General features: G+C 36.0%; 2 protein-coding genes across 2 annotated transcripts; one reads left to right on the top strand and one right to left on the bottom strand.

The window, feature by feature from the left end:
- The first annotated feature begins 7,280 nt into the window (after positions 1–7,280).
- Positions 7,281–8,846, top strand: LOC142607998 (auxin-responsive protein IAA32). Its single transcript, XM_075779696.1, has 4 exons — positions 7,281–7,475; positions 7,907–8,159; positions 8,240–8,344; positions 8,503–8,846. The coding sequence occupies exons 1-4, from the start codon at positions 7,349–7,351 to the stop codon at positions 8,591–8,593; spliced, it is 576 nt and encodes a 191-aa protein (XP_075635811.1). The 5' UTR covers positions 7,281–7,348; the 3' UTR covers positions 8,594–8,846.
- A 2,803-nt stretch (positions 8,847–11,649) lies between these two features.
- LOC142607893 (receptor protein kinase-like protein ZAR1) lies at positions 11,650–14,564 on the bottom strand. The gene is made up of 2 exons (XM_075779551.1): positions 12,772–14,564; positions 11,650–12,617 (listed from the first exon to the last, which is right to left on the bottom strand). Exons 1-2 carry the CDS (start codon positions 14,252–14,254, stop codon positions 11,947–11,949), a joined length of 2,154 nt encoding a protein of 717 aa, XP_075635666.1. The 5' UTR covers positions 14,255–14,564; the 3' UTR covers positions 11,650–11,946.
- Between the last annotated feature and the right edge of the window lie 2,170 nt (positions 14,565–16,734).

Raw genomic sequence — 16,734 nt, 5'->3', positions numbered from 1 at the left:
CCTGAATTGATGAAGTAGTAAGCCTCATTTATGCTAAAGTCTCTAGAGGGATGAATGATAGCTTGGTTCGAAACTAAACTGCAGACGAGGTCAACGTTGCTCTCCAACAAATGCACCCAACTAGGGCTCCCGGCCCCGACGGTATGTCTGCCATTTTTTATTAGAAATATTGGAATATTGTTGGCTGTGATGTCTCTAGTATGGTACTTAATGTGCTTAACTTGGATAACCCCATGGCTGAATTAAACAAAACTAATATTACCCTTGTGCCGAAAGTAAAGCATCCCAACAGAATGAAGGAGTTTTGGCCCATTAGCCTTAGTAATGTTGCCTACAAGCTTATATCCAAAGTTCTCACTAACCGTCTCAAAGCAGTTTTGCCACAGCTAATTTCTGAAAATCAAAGTGCCTTCTTACAGGAGAGGCTGATCACAGATAATATCCTCGTAGCCTTTGAACTGATGCACTACTTGGATCATAAGAAAGAAGGACGAGATGATATTATGGCTGTCAAGCTCAATATGAGCAAGGCTTTTGATAGGGTGGAGTGGAAATTTGTTGAGGAAGTAATGCGTAGGCTGGGATTTCATGAGCGATGGATTGGGTGGATTATGAAATGCATCACCATGGTTTCATACTTCATCATTATTAATTGGGAAGCACACGGCAGCATAATACCCTCTAGGGGGCTGCATCAAGGGGATCCACTCTCCTCCTACCTTTTCCTAATTTGCATGGAAGCCTTATCTGCTCTGATTGAAGAAGCAAACATCACTAATGCCCTCACTGGTATATCCGCATGTAGAGGCAGCCCGAAAGTAACTCATTTATTTTTTGCCGACGATAGCCTACTCTTCTGTAAGGCAGATACTCGGGAGTGCAATAAAATGATGGAGATTCTAAAGTAGTACGAGGTAGCCTCAGGTCAGCAGGTAAATACGGATAAATCATCTATTTTCTTTAGTCACAACACAACATCCACAATGAAAGAGGAAATTATGGACATCCTAGGACCTATGCAGCATACAAGTCATAAAAAGTATCTTGGCCTCCCATCCCTAATAGGAAAGTCCAAAAACCAAGTCTTTGCTGAAATTAAAGAAAAGGTAGGGAAAAAACTCTTGGGTTGGAAGGAAAAGATGCTATCGATGGGGGGAAAAGAAATTCTTATCAAGGCAGTAGCACAAGCAGTTTCCACCTATACTATGAGTTGCTTTATCTTGCCTAAAGGTCTATGTGAGGATCTGGAGGGGATGATGAGGAATTTTTGGTGGGGCCAGAGAAACCAAGAGACAAAATGGCTTAGGTTGGCTGGAAAAAGATGTGCAAGGCTAAAAGGCATGGGGGCATGGGTTTTCGCAATCTCCATGCCTTCAACCTAGCTATGCTAGCAAAGCAAAGTTGGCGTCTTCTAATGAATCCAGCCTCCTTGGTGGCGCGCATTTACAAAGCAAAATATTACCCCTACGGAGATGTACTAGGTGCGAAGCTTGGAAGCAATCCCTCGTACGCTTGGCGAAGCATCTATAACAGCCTAGATGTCATAAGGAGGGATACTAGGTGGAGAGTTGGAAATGGGAAACTCATACACATATGGGAGGACAAATGGCTCCCCACCCCAACTACATATAGAGTATGCAGCCCACAGAGACATTTTGGTGATTTTCCTATGGTTTCTTCTCTCATTGATGAAGACACTAGGCATTGGAAAGTTGATGTTGTCCGATCCCTCTTTCTCCCCTTTGAAGCACAAACCATTCTTAATATTCCTCTCAGCTTTAACTTGCCCGAAGACACCATTGGCTAGATTGGAAACAACCGTGGGGTATTCTCAGTAAAGAGCGCGCACTATGTGGCCTTAACCTTGGTGGATCAATCTGTGGATGTTGAGAGCTCAACAGGGGACTATAGGACCCCCCCCCCCCCTTTGGAAGAAGATGTGGCAACTAAGGCTTCCTGCAAAAATCAAAATTTTCGCTTGGAGAGCCTGCATGAATGGCCTCCCTACTCGACTAAACTTGGAAACCAGAGGGGTCCATATTGAAAGCTCATGTCCATTATGTGGAAAGGGGCTTGAAAGCACCAAACATGCACTATTTCATTGGAGTAAGGCCTGGGAGGTTTGGTGGTGTTGGCAGACCTGTCCAATGAACTTGGGGGAAGGCAATTTGGATATCACGGACATAGCTATGAGGATTATGAAAATGGGGTCGGCCATGGATTTGAAAATTCTCTTTGTCACAACTTGGTCAATCTGGTACAATAGGAACCAAGTGGTACACGAGCAGCCTTGCCTTACACCCTTCCAGGTTTGGGATCATGCCCAAAGGCTTCGGTGTGACTACAAGGGTGCCATTACAGCAAACTTTCTCAGGCAGCAGCCCCTTGGTGTGGGCTGGGTAGCTTCACCTCCTGACACGTTCAAGATAAATGTAGATGGAGCTACGGCTGATGATGGCAGACTTTCTAGTGTCGGGGTTGTGATTCGCGATTGTAGAGGTATGCTGGTTGCTGCAAGAAGTGTCTTACTAAATGCTTCTTATGATGTCGTGACAACTGAAGTCCTTGCAATTGAGTCTGGGGTTCTTTTGGCTGGCGACTTAAAGCTCCCACAAATAATCATTGAATCAGACTCCCTCACTGCTGTCCAAGAGGTGAACTCAGGTACTTGCCATGGAACTTTGGGCCCTATTATCCAAGTTATTCTTAACTTGCTTAATTAGTTTGGAAGTTGGAGAATCCTCCACCTGAAAAGGGCCTACAACAACGTGGCACACGAGCTAGCTCAGCATGCCAGAAAGTCTGAGATGACTTAGACTTGGTTTGGGACCGAGCCCCCATTTCTCCATAGGTTGCTAATGTTAGATCAAAATGCTAGAGTTGGCCCTACTAATGTTGCTTGCTGCATTGTTGTATTTCAATCTCAGTTATTAATGAAAGTTTGAGTTTTATTTCAAAAAAAAAATATATATATATATATATATAGTTCTAATACCGGAGAGTGCACCCTTTAAGGCTATAACAAAAATAAAGGCACTTCGTAGAAAGAAAGAATATTTAAATGGGGAAATGTTAATGGGTGTTTTAAGCATTGGTTTAGAAGTTATTTTTAAAAACTTTTTTAAAAAATTATTCTAACTGTTTTTTTTTAAATATATATAGTGTCAATTTTTTTTAAAATTATTTATTAACAATTGTCCCAAGAGTGACCCCTAAAACAAAAAAAATACCATGTATTTTTTTACTAACATAGCTATGCGATGAACTAAGTGTTGTAAAAAATAATTAAAATAATTGTTTTGATTGTTTTTTATATTTCTTATGAAAGTGATGTCAAAACTTTTTTTAAATGATTTATTAATAATTGCCTTAAAGGCACTTGATAATATGGCCTTATTAAAAATAGGGAATGTTAACGAATGCTATAAAAACAATGATTTATAAGTTATTTTTAAAAATATTTTATAGATAAATAAAAAGTAATAATTTTTTAGATAATTTTTTATATTTTTCATATAAATAGCGTGAAAAACTTTTTTTAATATGATTTATTAAGATTCTCTCAAGGCCCTAATTATCATGACTCATTAAAAATTAGAGATGGTTTGGTAACCTTGTTCTAATAACGTTGTTTGTATTCTTTGAAAATATGTTTGATTTAAAAAATGAATAAAAATATGTAATTTTATTTAAAAATTAAAAATATATGTTTAAGTACATAAATGACAAAATCGCTTAATGTTGTGACAGATAAAATGATTTTCTCGTCAATTTGGAAAGCATCCCTTGATTCAGGAAGTGAAAGCTGAACAAAGGTAAAAGTCGTTGCGCATGAAATTCTGTAGCTATGATTCATAGCCGTTTTTATGCATTAAGGTCTAGGAAGTAGGACTTTAATAGTTTGACAAACATTTGCTGTACACAGTGTGAACTCTGCTCAATGCGCTCATTAAGGTCTAGGTGTAATAAGTTAAGGCTTGTGTTAACGATTTCACCTTTTCTTTCTGACACAATTTTTGTATTTTCTTTTTAACTTAAAATTTTGCTAATATGTGTGGTAAGTATATATTAATTAATCTTTTTTGAAAATATTTTTTTGAAAATTAAAAAAGTATTGATAATTTTTTCAATTTTTTAAAAAATATTTTCAAAAATAAAAAGTTTAATGTGTGTCTTAAGGGCACACACTCTTTAATTTATATCAATTTTTCAGTTTTGTAACTGTTGGGTCATGGATTTTGGGATTTGGCCGAGAGCATGTAGTTTTGGCCAAGAAACATGGGTGGTCCGAGTCCGAGGAGTACTATCTCCTCAGATAAAGCTAAACGCAAACCTAGTATAGATTCTAATGATCAAGGATGATCTTTCAGGAAGTTCTAATGATAGCAACGAGCATCATGAACGTACAAGAGGGATAAGGACTCAAAAATATCTAAGGAAAAGTTGCTACCACCGCATTAATGAGGAAGTGATCTCTCAACAGTATTATGGCAGCCTTACAGCCACCCTAGAAGACTTTTAGAAGGAGTTGATGAGACAAGTATCAGCATAAACCATCAACTGTCCATATGTAGTCTACGTGTAGGGTAAGGATAAAGGAAGAAATGTAATATAAATAAGGGTAGAGATCCCAGAGAAGGAGGAGGATGAAAAAAGAGAGAAGAAAAAGCACTATAGCAATCTCAACAACTCCTGTAACCATTGTCATCCAATATATACTAGAACAAAGCTCCTCGGACTGTGCTGAGAACAAACTTTCTAGCACAAACCGGGTTCAATTCTTGTTAGCTCATCATCCAAAACCATATTAACTGTTATCTATGCACTAAAACCTAGCTCTTTGACCCACTCTCTACAAATTTATTGTACTGGGTTCATTGGGCCAAGATCTCTTACATTTTGGGCTTGGTCTGAAAATCATGTCCCTACCGTAACTATTATTTGAGATTTTTTTTTGCTTGACAAATTTTTTTTCAGCTTGTGCTGGTTAACATTCTCCATAAGTTACTAGTGAGAAACATTTACTGTAACCTAGTGAACAGAGTAGCATCAACTTCACTGGACTCATCTCAGACTTGTCTCAATTAGAAATTTGTGCCTTATATAAAAATATATTGAAACTCAAGCCCATTTACATTTAGGTCTGATCTTGCAGCCCCATTCTGGGGCCGAACCTCTTTTTGGGATTGGACTGCTGTCTTCCCATTAATCATGTTTGTTGAAATAAGATAACAAGTCATTCATTTTTGGGGCAAGATTGCTTTGACACTTCTGGCATGGTGAATCATGCAGGCTGGTTTTATATTGTTATCGTCAACGATTTTACTGCTTTAGGCATAATAGTAAACTATTTTTTTTAAAAAAAATTGATTGAAAATTAAAAAAAATTTAACAGTTTTTTCAATTCTCAATAAAATATTTTCAAAAACAGATTTGTTATCAGACCCTACTATCAATTGGGTCATAGTAAATACGGATTTGAATCCGGTGCAATTACTATCCATGGTTGAAATTGATAGTTACAAAAAGTAACTTTTAATCTCAATTATTGATTAAAAAAAAAAGTTAACAAAAGTAAAAAGTACAAATTTAAAATATAAAATGTAAAAAAAAAAAAAATGTGAGAGAGGAGAAGGTGAATTGCACCCGGTGCAACTGCATCAATTTCAAGATCATCCCTTTGATTCAGGAAGTGAAAGCTGAACAAAGGTAAAAGTCGTTGCGCATGAAATTCTGTAGCCATGATTCATAGCCGTTTTTATGCATTACGGTCTAGGAAGTAGGACTTTAATAGTTTGACAAACATTTACTGTACACAGTGTGAACACTGCTCATTAAGGTCTAGGTGTAGGAAGTTAATGGTGAGAAACATTTACTGTAACCTAGAGAACCGAGTAGCATGAACTTCACTGGACTCATCTCAGACTTGTCTCAATTAGAAATCTGTGCCTTATATAAAAATATATTGAAACTCAAGCCCATTTACATTTAGGTCTGATCGTGCAGCCCATTCTGGAGCCGAACCTCTTTTTGGGATTGGACTGCTGTCTTCCCTTTAATCATGTGTGTCGACCCAAAAGTTAAGAAGTCATTCATTTTTGGGGCAAGATTTGCTTTGACACTTCTGGCATGGTGAATCATGCAGGTTTGTTCTATATTGTTACTATCACTTGGGTTATAGTAAATACATGTGCAAGATATTCAGCAAAAAAAAAAAAAAACATATGCAAGGAATATGAGAATATCTATGTCGATCGAATAAAATAAGCGTGTTATGCGGGTATGTATTAACAGGTACCGGCCTTATAGGTTGTAGGGCCAACTTCATAGGAAGAAAGAAATATGACTATAAGCGGTGGAGTCAGCTTTATGTATCTTTCTTTTATTTATCTAATTTTTTTTATTAAGTAAGATCTGCATTAGTTCAACCTTAACAAGCACTGCACGATGCTTGTTAATATTTGCCATAAATAATTAGGAGGTACTTAATTGTATATTTATTAATCTTTTTGAAATATAGCGCATATGTAACTAGCGGTGCTTGCCAACTTGGTAATCTTGTATAACTTGAGGAAACTTTAGTGGGAGAGAGGTAGATACTAGTTAAGACTTAAGAAATTAGAGAGAGCACAATAGTGACACAATGACACTATACAAAACCCAAATGCTAAATAGACCACTCTAAGAAAGAAGTCATAGTATAAACTAATATGGAGTCCAATCATAATTTGAGTGAACCAAATTTAAAGAGCATTAATTTCAGGCCACCAGTGGTACCACTGTCAATATTGTATATTCACAGCACACATGAAGCAAAATGTAGCAAAATTAGTGGCAATTTTAGGTTTCAATTTTTTAACGTGTATTGCAGTTGTCACTATATATGCATTACTTATTGTTTATTAACATGTTGGTCCAAGAAGTTCAAACTTATTATCAGGCATTGGAAATTGCCCCTAGTCACCCTGGGATACCATACCAACCTGAGGAGTCTGAAACTTTTGTAGCAATGTTAGGTGGCAGAATCCGAAACTACTTTTTTTAAGATCACTTTGGCCATCCCTTGTTCTCGTGGTGTTTTCTACTATGTTGTCTACTTGGCTACTTGCATGTTGATAGTAGCAGAAAAAGATAAGCATCATTCAATAATAGATAATGGAGTACGCTTTCTTGTCTTCAATTTGTACTTTAACTGGCCCCCACAATCCGTTTGCTTTTCTGCTTCACATGTTGAGTTGTTTTTGGCTCGAACATACTATAAATTGGTACCTCCATTGGATACAAATCGGCATAACATAGTAGCTACCGACAACTTAACTGCGTAAAAGTTGTTTTGTGCAGTATTCCAATGGATTCAAACACATCAGGCTTTTTTCAGTCAGTTTATTACCAAGCCAAGGAAGATGATGGCTTCATTGATCTGGGTCTTAGCCTGAGAACTCTGCAACCTGAGGCTTATCATCCTTCAGGAAATCGTACGCTCTTCCTTCCTTTGCTTTGGTTGTTTATGTAAGAGTCACTAGCTTTAACCAACCCCATGTAGTAGAGAGATTAAGGCTTTATTGCCTTGAATTGATAATTTATGTTATTCATTTGGGTTTATGTAAGTAATTTGTACCAGGAAAAGATAGGATTTCATGGGAGGATGTGGTGACAATTTCCTATTATGTATATCATTTATCATATTCATGGTATTGGTTGGTTATGTTATACCTGTACAAAATACTCGAGGCAAATTATGTCTGAGTCTTTCCATTTAGTAACCGTAACTGTTGCCAGTAGTCTCGTAACTCAGTGGTATTGTCTGGTCTTCTTTATAAGGAGAACCAGGGTTCAATAAACAGATAAATAAAAATAATTTTAACAGTAACTGCAATGTATTAACTAGAATTTGGATTTGGATCAGTGGAAAGCCTTGAGGGATATGATGAACTCCTAGGTTGGCCCCCAGCTAACCTGAACTTGAAAAGTTCAGACACTTTGAATCCAAGAAGTATAACTGAAGATTGTGATGAAGAGGCTGATGGAGTCCAAAGCAAAGAAAGGTGGGCTTTTGTGAAAGTTAACATGGATGGGATTGTAGTTGGCCGGAAAATTTGCATACTTGATCATGGTGGTTACTCTAGCCTAGCACTTCAGCTAGAAGAAATGTTTGGTAGGTACCAATAATCTTTTTCTGAAGATTGAGAATAATACATGTTGGAATGGAAGTAAATAACCAATTGAATATTTCAGGTAGGCAATCGGCATCCGGGTTAAGGTTGTTCCAGGCTGGCTCAGAATTCTCACTGTTCTATAAGGATAGAGAGGACAAATGGAGAGCTGTAGGTGATGTGCCATGGAAGTAGGTTCTTTTTTGTCACCATCGTTTTTTTTTTTTTTTTTTTTTCCAGAATCTGCATTTTTCGCTTTCTTTGTTAGATGGAACGCTATAGTGTCATAGTTTTGGAACCATTGTGTTAATATTCTTTTTTTCTTAACCCCCCCTCCCATTGGTGACAGGGAATTTGTGGAATGTGTGAAGCGGCTGAGGATTGCACAAAAGAATGTAGCTCTTCAGCCTCTTCTTCCAGGTTCATCAAAATTTACCTAAGTTTTCCTCACCAGCTCATCGCCTCTTCCCACTCTCTGGTTTTGAAGCATCTCTGAGCTAAAAGTAGATTAAGTTAACAACTTTTTAAGAAAATGTATTCCAAAATCATTTTGGCCCTCACAACTTCTGAGTAAATTGCATGTGGAATCCTGATGAGTGTTTGTTTTGCTGGGCCTCTTGAGTACTAAATTGTAAATGCCAGTAAGGTTGTTTGGGATCAACTTTCAACTATCTTAAGACATGTTCTGCTCAAGCTCTTTAGTACATGGAATTGTTCGAAAAGCAGTCTGTGCCCTCGTTTGTTTGTGGCCTGAAAATAGTTCTTGTAACTTGGGAATAGCAAAACAATCCTGATAGAGAATCACAAGATAACTTATTTAAAAATAAAGATAATCACAACTATAGATCGCATGTAATGAATTGTTCAATACACAAAACGCCTTAAGAAAAATTGAAAAAAGAAGTAGCTTTAACGAAGTGCTACATCATCTTACAGTCCAGTTTGTTACATGTTTTTCTTCTCTCGAGTGTGTAAAACTGCAGATAATGCCACAATATGTATTTCTCTAAGTACATATTGATCAGTGAATACCATTCACTGAATAATGACAATTCAATCACTGAGGGATTGCCCTCTTAACACATTGGTGATACTATTCTAACCTTCCTGAATGACTGTGAGAGCATAATACTTTAGTAGCATATAGCGGGTGATTATATTGGCAATTTGGCATATAGAAGACCACATCAACAACATAGATACAATGTAGTGCAGAGTGGATGATGGATGTAAGCTTTTCGCATGTGTCAAGCATAAAGGTAGCTTCTGCCTAAAGCCAAAAACTAGAAATATCCATCTCATTCGTTCTCCCGCTTTCCTGTCTTTCTAGAGAGAGCAAAACTGGAATCAAAACTGTTACTGTTTCTCGTTTAGAATACCGTCCTCTGATGCCTCAACATTTGATACTACCTGTGAAGTCATAACAGTATCTCAAACCATTAATGTGATTATCTTAAGCCACCAAATATTTTCTTCCTCTCTTAGCCAACCTGCTTGTCAATTTCTGCTCAATTGCTACCACCACATTGTAGTAGGTGTGGTAGATACAATACCATTCAATCACACTGCAGTTATAAATATAGCACAGTAATAGTATGGATACATATCTAAGCTGACCAGAGTGCATCAACGTGGCAGTTAATTAGGGGGGCAGAATAAACCCAAAAGGAGAAACATGCATTTGCAAGTTTTATTTCATTACTGTTCTGTAAATCTCTTCCTCTCGTTTTAATAGTAAACAAAATTAGTACTGAAAAAAAGTCTTGCCTAAATGGAGACAAACCTTTGTTTCTTGAAGAAACTTCCAAAAGTGTCACTTCGATGCATTAACGTCTATTGACCAAATCCTTGTCTGCTAAAAAAGCTTAAGCCTCTTTTATATATGACGAACCATCAATGTGCACAAAACATGCTCAAATATAAGCAAATTGCCAAATTCTGCGTCCAAGGAAATGGTAAAAGAATGCTTCCTTTCTCTAACAAATGACATGAAAAAGCTATTCCAATGAAGTTCTTAACATAGGGCTTTGCTGCTTTCAACTAGCCTCTGAGATGATGCACACAGGCTGCACAGCCTCTCAGCATAGATCTGCAAAGCAATGTATATTAGGGCGATTGAATAAATTCTATAAAGATCTACAAAACTGAATTTCCTGTCTCAGTCTCCTCATGCAGTATGCTGAGTTCGTTAAACCAATTGAATTATGGATGTCCATGCATCACTCATTTCAAACTGATAAATTGTTGTTCAATTCCATGTTATCAGTCATTTGCAATTAAGCCTTCACTTGAAACGGCAATGTAGCAGTGTGTACATGAACTTCTGCAACAATGTATGCCTTCTAGTTACAGAATCAGTCATGATCCTTTCAGAAAGGCACCAAACTAATTGTTGAAAAACACTTACTTTCTAATCTGTCTGCATGCATGTGTGAGAACACCAAGCAAGAATGTTCATCTTTTCAAATAATTAAATCTTGCTATTGCTTAAGGTATATATACCAAAAAATTAATTATTTAAAATGAAACTCTCGCACCATCATGAAGTACTGTGAGGAAGTAAGCTTTTAATTTTTCAAACACTAGAATACAAAATGTTAAGAAAGTTTTTTTTTTTTTTAATAATCAATGTTAAGAAAGCTAAATGGACAAAATTGACCAAATACATTCCGACAAGAAGCCACTGTTAAAGTAAAATAACAGGCATATAGACCACAAATAAATCTAAGGACAGCTAAGAATGTTCTTGCAGATTGGTGGTGTCTACTCCCTTCAATCTCGCCTCATGGTTGGTACTAGAAAATCAACTATTTGTTGAACAATAAGTCTTAGGGACACAAAATTTTCATTTTTTCACAACTACGGATATGGTTTATTGTGATTGGTGCATAATAAAAATAACGTCAATAATAATCTCATATAAAAGTAATATTGCTCCAATCATAACAAATTATGTTTGTGGTTATATAAAATAGTGTCGGGCTTGCCTTGCTTGCCATACACTCTTTTGTTGGATTGAATTATATTTGATATGGGATAATTGGAGGGGAAAGTTTGAAATTGATATCTGGAAAAGTAAAAATAAGATTGAGAACAATTCAGATTAGAAAAGATGTGTGAATATCACACAAAGTTGACGTTGTCAACATCACAAAAAGAAAGATATGTCAATTCAGTCTATTCAGATGTGCACTATTAATATAGGTATTAGGTAGAATCACTGAATCATTACTAATTAGAAAGACTAAAGCAATATGCACCACATTATCTAAATTCAGGACGTCTATAATTTCCAGAATGATTTTAGTATGTTCAAAAAATGCACCACATAATCTAGTAAGGTAAAGCATTCTAGGGGAAATAAAGCAAAGGAGTTCAGCTGAATGGGGCCAAACAAGTAAGACAGTTATCACAATCTTGGTTTTGAGTTCACGTGACTGGAATAAATTAATTGTCCTCCACTGTTTAATAATTAATTTAAGAGTAACGAGAAAGAAACAGCAAACAGATAATTAACTTCATTGACCAAGAAACAAGAAGATACAAAATGGTCTGCAATAAGAGCAAGAAGAAAAAGACATTCTTTCAGAAAAATATTAACAGCCAGCTTGTGCAAAATACGTTGAGACCTCTCATATAATCATTTTCTCTTCCATGACTTTCAATTCTGATGCAAGTTTCCTTCTTCTTTTTCATCTTTTTCAATTTAGGAAAATTCAGCTAATCATGCATCTGTCAGCAAACTAAATGTCAAGCTTCACGAATGACCAGATTCACAGTTTTGTTGGATTGCTCAATCGGTGGCTATGGCAAGCCTGTCTAGAGCATCATAGACGTGTCTCATTGCGGGTCTCCTGTCAGGGCTACTATGAACACAAGCCATTGCAATCTTCAGAACTGCAATAATCTCCTCTTCCTTATCCACATCTTCAGCCAAATATGGGTCCAAAACATCTGAAAGTGGCTTCTTTTCTTCAATACAGAGCTGAATCCATTGAACAAGATCCATTTCTGAGGTTCCCACTTGAACTATAGGCAATCTTCCAGTAATCATTTCTAGTAAGATCACCCCATATGAGTAAATGTCCCACTTCTGTGACGGTTTCACCACTTTGAGTGCCTCAGGAGCTTGATAACAAAATCCCAAATTAGTAGATGAAGTAACTGTATTAACTTCTGAGGGTGCACTCTTTTGTTGTCTTTCTTGCGGTTTCTCAGTGGCCATTCGACTAGATTGCAGTGTTGGGGAACCTCCAGCAATATTAGCAAGGCGCCCAAGTCCAAAATCAGAAATGTGGGGTTCCATGTTCTGTCCAAGCAGTATATTATTGGGCTTCAAGTCTCCATGGACATATTTTTTGGGGCTAAACTCATGTAGATAGACCATGCCTTTCGCAATTCCTTTCATAATTTTTAACCGAACAGACCATGATGGTGGTGTGAATGATACCATTCCAGGTTTCCCTGATGACATTACACCAAAGAAATCAATTAAAAATATATATCAGAACATTAATCAAAGTATTTATAAGAAGTCAAAATAAGTTAAATAACTACCATATCAAGAAGGGAAAAGAAAAATCCTTTACGCTGAGAAATAGGGGCTGGTGAAACTTACCATGAATTGCAGTGGCAAGATTTCCATTAGGGATGTAATCATAGATGAGCAGCTTCTCATCAACAGACCAGTAATAGGCTCTGAGGGTTACAACATTAGGATGCCTTAGCTTTCCAATTGCTTCTACTTCTGTCTGAAATTCCTTAAACCTTTGAGAACCCCCTTCACCCAATCTTCTCACAGCTAAGATAAGCCCATCTTCAAGCACAACTTTGTACACAATCCCAATTCCACTCTTTCCTAGAACAAAAGCTGATGCCTTAAGAAGCTCATCCAAATCAAAAGCCACTTGTGTATCCAATGGCACAAGGTCATACTGCTCAATATTTTCTGATAAAGTCTCTGATTCATCCTTCCTAAAGCACAAGCACTCCTTCCTTCCCTTACCTCTCTTCTCAAAACCATAACCATTTTCATCCTTACCCTTGCTACAAGGACAAACCCTAGTATAACAATACGAGAACAGCAATCCTACGAGGCAAATGCCAATTACATCACTCACTACAATCGCAATTAAAGAACTCTTACTTAACCCTCTTGCTTTCCCACTTTTTCCAGGATTATCATCAGGATTCCCAGGCGGGTTGTTATCCGGCAAAAATGGAATTGAGGAAGGTGAACTTGCACCAAAGGTATCTGAAGAACATAGGTTCTTCAATGGAGGGCCACAAAGCCCAGGATTCCCAATAAAAGCTGTCGGTCCTCTGTTCATCAGAGCACCATTTTGTGGTATAGGCCCACTCAAATCGTTATAAGTGAGATCAATATAAACCTTCTCAGGGAGGTTTCCAAGGCTAGCTGGGATGGAACCGGAGAAAAGATTATGAGACAAATCAACAGTGCCTTGCAAGCTAGACAAGTTTCCCATGTCACTAGGAATTGAACCATTGAATTTATTGAATGAAAGATCAAGTTTTTCCAGGGAAACCAAACTAGTCCCAAACCCATCTGGCAGAGAACCAGTGAGATTATTTTGACTAAGATCAAGGGCTTTGAGTCTCTTGCATTGAATAATTGAACTGGGTAAAGACCCATTAAAGAAGTTCTGGGATAAATCTAAGGTTTGGAGGTATTTGAGCTTCCCAATCTCAGTTGGCACAGACCCAGATAAGGAATTCCCATAAAGGACCAAACTTTGTAGCCCCTGAGCTTGAAAGAGCTCAGCAGGCAAGGTCCCAAACAATTTATTGTTCCTCAAATTCAAATGGCGGAGCTGAGAAAGATCTCTAAGAGTAGAAGGAAGAAACCCATAAAGTTTCTTTTTTGGAATGCTAACAGAAATAACTTTTACTTCCTTGCATGTAATCCCATTCCATGAACAAGGACTCTCATCAGAAGAGTTCCAGTTACTCAGAGACCCTTCTGGGTCTTCCTTAATGCTCTGTTTGAATGACAAAAGGGCATACCCTTCATCATTCAAAGAACCCACTAGACCATAAGAGTTGCAGAGAAGAAGAAGAACAAACAAGACCAAGGGAAACATATCATCTAGGATGAAAGAGAAAGAAAAAAAAAATGACCGTTGGAGAAAAAAGAAAAGAAAAATCCAAGTACAGAATATGAGGAGAGGGGGGGTTTACAGAGCTTACCTTTCAGTAGCAGAAAACCAAGTGATGAGAAAGCTTTAGTTACACAATGGTGAGAGAGAGAGAGAGAGAGAGAGAGAGAGAGCTTTGACAGTGATGGAAAAGAGGCAGTGTTGAAGAATGGTTAAAGGTTCAGTAAGCAAGACCTTGGGAAGATGGACAAATATTAGAGAAAAGAAGAAAAAAGAAAAATGGGAAAAGAGAAAGTTGGCCAAAGAATCTTTACTGTAATGTCTCCAAATACTTTATTCAGTCAGGCCAAGCAATTTCTCGCGATATTTTGTTGGAAGTTTTGCCTGGCCTAATCTAATGAGGACATTCTCATTTTTATAATGTGTGAACTTATTTTATTTTATTTTATTTATTCCCTCCTCTTTTGGTTCATTTCTTTTCCAACATGAATGCTGAGTACAGCTTAGTGAGATGAAAAAAATTGAGTACAAAAAATATTTATCAATAAATCTCACTAGTGAGAGAGGTACCTCATGTATTCCATAAATGCATCGTCTCTTTTTTATTTTGTGCGACTTTTATAGATATATATGATTCATATATTATAAGAAAAATGATACATATATTAAATGCATAAGATAATTATTTATTTTTTTAAATAGTTTTAAGAGATCTGGGCTTCATTTTCACATACACCAAAAATCGACTGGTGTTTTGATTAGGTTGAAACTTTCTTTAAAAAAATATTATTTATTTAAAAGTAAAGTTTTAAGAAAAAATATATATGATTTTTAATTTCACATAGAAATTATTTAATTAAAAGAATAAGTAATTTTGACAAGATGGAATGAAATATCTCAATTTTTGATAATAAATAATTTTATTTTATTTTTATTTTAGTATGTAAATCAATAAATTATTTATAAGTGTATTTTTATTTTAGAAAATTATGCATTGCAAAGTATTTGTCATCAAATATATATAAATATATAGATATATATATATATATTTTTTTTGTGGAGAATCATATTAATCATTATTCATTAAGGATCCGGTTAAGCCATTTATTTTTGAAAATATTTTCTCTGAAATTAAAAAAAAATTATCAATACTTTTTTAATTTTTAAAAAAATATTTTCAAAAATAATTAATTATTGTTTGTCCTTATAGAATTAACAAATTCCATTCATAATACTATTTCACATACGATTTAATGACTAATTGAATTCGTACTAAAAGGATATTTAGATCAATCATAACCTTGCCATATTTAACAACTACGGAAAAATAGTGTGAGAGCCTATAGGAAATGATCTGACTGGCTGAACAAGAAGATTAGCCAGAGAGTCAATGAGTTGGACAGTCATGATTAACCTCTTATGCTCACGAACCGTTAGAGGAGACATTGCTATGATTGTGGTCACTTTGTGCCCCAAACAATACCAATGATCAAAACTATTTCTCTTTCATTAGAAAATTTCCACAGTGGACTGTTGAATGTCCACCATAGCACCAACTTTGCCATAGTTTGACCGTAAAGTTTGAAGTTTCATAATATTTTAATGGTCCTGATCTTTTGCTGTAAGTCTAGGGGGACCCAACATGGTACAGAGCAGCCTGTGAATGTGAATGTGACTGTGAAAGTGAAACCATGTTTCAACAAAGTCTGTGTAGCTGTCGAAGCCGAGCCCCAGAGTCGTTAACTCAAAGATACAGTGAGAGATAATTGAAACGTATCGTGATATGGAAAAGAGAGAGAGTGATAAATTGACATGTGAACCCATTCATAGAAGACTTGAAGTAGCCGTTTGTCAGTGGCAACCCCACATAGCCTTTATAGGCTCTAACAAATTACAATATATGGATGATTAAAAAAAGGAAAAGGGTTTATATACAATCGAGGTCCATATTGAATGTACAAAGTTTCCCTCTAAATTTATCATTTATCATATATCTCTTTTTAGGTGTAAATTTTAAAAATTTAACTGTTGAATTTTATGTTACTTATGCTCTTAACATGTATATTAAATTTTGTTCAAATCAGATTTTATTTACTATTTAATCGATGAACTTATTTTTTATACAAAATTTTATATTACAAAATCTTAAAATTTTAACATTTATTTGATGACATAGTAATTAATTTTTAATTTTCTTGAAATTTTGCAAGCATGAAGGATATAATAAGAACATGCAATCCAACAGTTAGATTTTCAAATTTCATACTCAATATAAAAATATATGATAAGTTTGAAGGGTTTCTCTCCAAACTAGTTTGGAGAGAAACTTTATTCATATTAAAGTGTAAAATTAAGGATGTCTTTACAACTTTGGTTTTGTAACGGGACAAGACAATCATCACTTTGCTTGCTATGCTCTAGAGTCTATGGTCAATAGCCAAACACGGGTATAAGTATGAACATAG

This window comes from Castanea sativa, chromosome 8 (genome assembly GCF_040712315.1).
Source record: "Castanea sativa cultivar Marrone di Chiusa Pesio chromosome 8, ASM4071231v1".
NCBI classification, from domain to species: Eukaryota; Viridiplantae; Streptophyta; class Magnoliopsida; order Fagales; family Fagaceae; genus Castanea; species Castanea sativa.
The sequence above is the reverse complement of the archived record's forward strand: the minus strand, read 5'-3'. Positions and strand labels throughout refer to the sequence as shown.

Bases quoted from the DNA above. Each gene is read 5' to 3' on its own strand.
- LOC142607998 (XM_075779696.1), top strand. From the start codon at position 7,349: ATGGATTCAAACACATCAGGCTTTTTTCAGTCAGTTTATTACCAAGCC. The intron at 8,160-8,239 runs GTACCAATAATC...TATTTCAGGTAG, and splicing joins CTAGAAGAAATGTTTGGTAG to GCAATCGGCATCCGGGTTAA. The intron at 8,345-8,502 runs GTAGGTTCTTTT...CATTGGTGACAG, and splicing joins GTAGGTGATGTGCCATGGAA to GGAATTTGTGGAATGTGTGA.
- LOC142607893 (XM_075779551.1), bottom strand. From the start codon at position 14,254: ATGTTTCCCTTGGTCTTGTTTGTTCTTCTTCTTCTCTGCAACTCTTAT. The intron at 12,618-12,771 runs GTAAGTTTCACC...TAATGTCATCAG, and splicing joins TCTTGCCACTGCAATTCATG to GGAAACCTGGAATGGTATCA.